We start from the raw sequence: 4,903 nt of genomic DNA on the forward strand, positions 1-4,903 counted from the left end.
ACCTAATCAAAATCCACATCTTAATTTTAACTTAATGAGCCATTAAAACTTCAATGCTCCAAACTTAGATTTTTAAAATAACAGTCATTATAATGCTTTTTTATTTTGATGAGATACATTAAATCCATTTCACAGCTGAAAGTATCTGTTAAATTTTAGTAAAGGTTGGTGAAACCAGACATTAGCCAGCATATTCAATTTCTTGCAATATTAAAATACCTCTAAGAAAATTATTGAAGACTCGAACATAGCAAGAATTTTAACAAACACTATACAGTTTATTGTATACCATTTACCTGATTTTATTTAATATTAATTATNTGTGTGGCTGTTTATCGATTCCGTTCGAGTCTACACCGGATTCGATGATTTCCTTCCATCTTTCCGAGTAAGCAACGTGTAAAAGCGTTAGGTAACTCATCCCAATATGATCGAAATTAATTTTTGGTGTTAGCCACGTGAAGTTTTTCTCGTCGCAATCCGTTCGTTTGTCTATAACATCAGACATGAGTTTATTTTTGTCGTCGTCCGCGCAATACTGAAATTTTCCTGAAAATATTTGTACTCCTAGAATGGCGAATGTTAACCATATGTAAAGGCAGATTAAGAGAACTTTAAATACGGATCCGACCGATAAAAGAACCGCTTTTGTAATGATTTGCAGTTTTGTCCATTGAGTGATACGCTGAATAGATTTCAAAATTCTCAGCAGACGAAATACACGAACCGTGACGAGTCGAATTCCAAATATTCTTCTGAAAAACACGCTTACGATGCAAAGTAACATTATACAAAAATCAAAAAGTAGAAAACCCGAAATGCACGTGTCCAGAGCAAATATTCTCATCATTGTTTCTACGATAAAAAGTACGGTAAAACAGTTATTTGTCGTTTCTACGGTGTGTGAGAGTTTTGGATCTGCTTCTAAAGACGAAAGAGGAAAGCATATGGGAATTATGCTGACGACGATGGTAATCAGACTCAGAATTTCAAAACATTTACTTTCAGTTATTGACTTTGTCTTAAGATGAAGTCCTCTCGAAATATTTCGAATTATCCGAGGACAGAAAGAATACATTTCACTTATTTGTTTTTCGAGTATACTTTTATCCGAAATTCCAAAGTTCGTTCTTCGTTGCGATCGACGTTTATCCTTTCTCCAAAACGAAAATCTTTTCAGTTTTTGTTTCAGGTATTTCACCACTTGTCTTGTATTTTCTGTATCTTCATCCTGCGTGTCTTTGAATGTCTCTATCTTGAATCCACCCAATAGCACAGCCATAAAAAGATTAAGAATGACAAAATATCCGATGACAAAGCACGAAATTATTAGCGTGGCACAAATTAATTTTCTTTCTGTCATTACGGTAATGCAGTCGTACATACTATCGGTCCATTCGCCGAGTAATATTTTAAAAATAGCCAATAAGGAATGGAACAAATCGAGAAATGTCCATCGATCGATATAAAATTGTTTGTGTTGTTCGAATTCCTTTTTCAACCAACCGGTACCGATGACGGCAAAAATGTACATAACAAAAAAGAGGATAAACGACAATCCCGCTAATGATAAGAATGAATGGCTAATGACAGTTACTATTTTTTTCATCACCGTTAACGACTGCGATAACTTCATTAAACGGATCAAGTGTAGAGATTTAAAAACACTTAACTTAAGAAACGTCGATATGAACATTTCTATATTACTAAATACTACGACTATTCCATCAAAAACTCTCCAGCCGTCGTTGGCAAATCCGCCTTCGTACACAATAATAGTTAAAAATAGATCTAAAGTAGCGATGCAAGTCAGTGCCTGGTTTCAGTGTATCAGAAAACGATGAAATGTTTCAGACATTCCGTAGTGTTCGCAAGCCAGTAGTAGTGTTCCCATTACTATAGTAAAGAATCTGAACGTCTCCGTCACCGGACTATGAATGAAAGAGTAACATTTCATTCGTACTTGTCTCCAAAAACTCAATTTCTCAAGCACCTCGTATTCTACCGACGACTGCTCGTAATCGATCGTCTCTTCCAACTTATTTTCAGACGAATGTTGACGAACGTCTACGGTAACCGTTGGACACCTCTTTTGTAAATATTCTTTAGGAGCTTTGGTATATTTTACTAGTTGAACATTATTAAGATTAAAGGCAAACTGTTCCGCTTCCCGAAAGTATTCTACGTTTCCTTTAATTTCGGAATCTTCTCTTTCTTCTTCCAAAATATCTTGATACGAACTGGCTACAATAGCCAGCATAATATTCAAAAGGAAATAAGTTCCAAAAAATATGAGTGGAGCGAAAAAGAAAATACTGAATGAGCCCGCCGTGTAAAAGATACTTTTGTAAATTTTTTCCCAGTCATCTAGCGTAATGATGCTAAATACACAAAACACAGAGGAAAGGAAGGTATCGAAATGCAGTACGTAATCTGCTTGATTTATACCAGAGTCTTTCAGGCACTTATAACCACGAGGACAGTGTCTAGATCCCGTTATATTTCCACAACTGATAGGCTGTCCCTCGTCGTCCGACAACCAATACGATTTGTTTTGAATGTTAGACAGAGTGAACGGAATGTTGTCGGAAACGCATTTTTGTAAAAGGACTCCCATAAACAACTCTTTCGCTACAAGACTAGTAGTTATTACGAAAAGGATTGTAAGCAACGTGATGCCAGCCATAGCTCTAATAGATCGTAGCATTCCGATGGCGATTGTGCGAAGACCCGATATAATGGAAATTATCTTCAGAATTATAATTGCTTTCAGCGATCTTATTTCATTCATATATTCATTTTGATAGTCGAAGACGTTCAAGCCGAATGTAACAGTATTCATTACAACCATAATAAAATCGAACCATCTCCACGGGGATCTTAAGTAAGTAAAATTTCCTACGACAAATCCGCGAGCGATGCAATACAGCATTAATTCAAGAATATAAATCGAGACAAATAAATAATCCAAATTGTAATCGGACTTGTGCGCCAATAAAATGCAATTAAAAATAACGGTTACGATAATGAATCTATCGAAAAACTTGTGAGTTACGATATAGCAGGCGATTCTTCTAATCCAATTGGTGGGTCCAAACAGATATAGCGATTTCTCTTCGTTGAATCTGTAGACATAATCTTTTCCAAATTTATGGGAGATCATGCAGAATGTCCCCGCGGTCGAGGGATCGATGTCTTCCAGTACGGCTCCTCTCGCATCCTGAAGAGGAATCACACTTTGACCATCGTTTGCTTCGGTAAATTCGTGTTTAGGTGTGTCCATTTCTTTATTTTTTCCAAATTATTCGCGTAAAAATTATAGCTTAGCCGTTGAATAAATTATTCTATTCGATTTTCCAGCATTCAAATCGGATACACTCAATTCGATTCGCATTCGAAATACGTTTTAATACGTTTCGTCGTCCGCAATTTCAAATATTAATTTTAACGTAATAAAAATTTAAAATGTTTTAAAAAGTTATTAAGTATTTATAGGCGTGAAAGATTAATAAAATTAATAATTTTAAATATACGTTTATTCTAATAATCTTACTTATCAAAACAACGTAATCTTAAGAATTTTTTTAAAATTTAATTAGAAAAATGCTTTATATAAAATTCTATTAGACATTTCATCGAAATTAATTTTAAATTTCTTAGGTTGATTACAAAATTGATTTTAAATCGAACGACTTTGACAATACTGCCTTGGCTGTTACGTACACATAAATACAGTCGACCCCCCTATAACATTGTTTGTAATTCCGTTTTATATGAATTCCATGTTGTACGAGTCACTTAGATTTTACAAATAAGTGAGCCGTTCACAGTCAGGCACACGTATTTGTAAAATCTAAGTGACTCGTACAACACCGAATTCATATAAAACGGAATTATCAACAGTTATAGTTATGTATAGTTATCTAAATTGTGTAAAGGGAATCGTGTCAAATTTGACCCTCCGAATTTTTTCCAAATATCCATCTTTTGAAATCTCCCGAAAAAGTCAAAACAACGGCAAAAAAATTCGTGGATATTTACAGTACGGTGTGTTTCGTTTAATAACTCGGAATGAGGTAACGATTGAGAAAGGAAATTTGCTTCTTACGCGCAAGCTACTTTGCTTGTGTCTACGTAGCATCGATGCTATTAAATTTTAGTGACAGAAGATCGAGGATCGGACTTAATGATTTCACTCGTTAGCAGATTTTTATGAAACTCGTCTTCTACCCTAAAAATTAATCATTTTGTCGTTTTATAATAATAAAAATATGAGATTTTGTTATAAAACGTTTCTATATCAGCCGGGGAAGTTACGCAACTCGTTGTTGGACTTTTTGGTTAGCAGGGCGCCATGTTTACTACTGTTCTTGTCTGTACTATAGATTACCACCTAAGGAATTTCGGGACTTAGAGTATATATTTGAACCGAGGGGACCGAGACGAGTTCAACGGTACCCTACTTTTGAACCGGAGACGAAAAATTAGAAAATTATAATATTTACAATTTCTTGCCTTTCGCGGTGCTTTCTTTAATGGCAAGATGGCGGTGGTACTAGCGACTACGGTGTCGTCTGCTTAAATTAATTTTCTTTTTTTTATTTAGGTTAGTTANGATTTTATTTAATATTAATTATTTTATGAATGAAAGCCTATTAAAACTGGCTGATCTAGAATCTAAAAACTTTTAAATGAATTTTTTAATATTGCAAATATATATTTTACATTTTTACTCTTTATACATTATTAATTGTATACAATTTTCAGCAGGTATCTATATCAACAGAGACAGAAATGGACTAGGACTTTCATCCTGGGAGAGCAGAAGTGGCATGGAACATTGTTTTAATGGGACAGGTGTTATCTGCCCATTTCATCACTAAACAAACTGATTTTTAAACAA

At 34.5% G+C, this 4,903-nt stretch overlaps 1 protein-coding gene across 1 annotated transcript; it reads right to left on the reverse strand.

Moving 5' to 3' along the window:
- Positions 1–314: 314 nt before the first annotated feature.
- On the reverse strand, positions 315–3,421 carry LOC111635028 (sodium channel protein 60E-like). The gene is given in 1 exon segment (XM_023379875.1): positions 315–3,421. A coding segment is annotated over 1 exon segment (2,967 nt). The 5' UTR covers positions 3,284–3,421; the 3' UTR covers positions 315–316.
- Positions 3,422–4,903: the final 1,482 nt, after the last annotated feature.

Source organism: Centruroides sculpturatus, unplaced genomic scaffold, assembly GCF_000671375.1.
Source record: "Centruroides sculpturatus isolate CEXI.00-Female unplaced genomic scaffold, Cexi_2.0 scaffold876, whole genome shotgun sequence".
NCBI lineage: Eukaryota > Metazoa > Arthropoda > Arachnida > Scorpiones > Buthidae > Centruroides > Centruroides sculpturatus.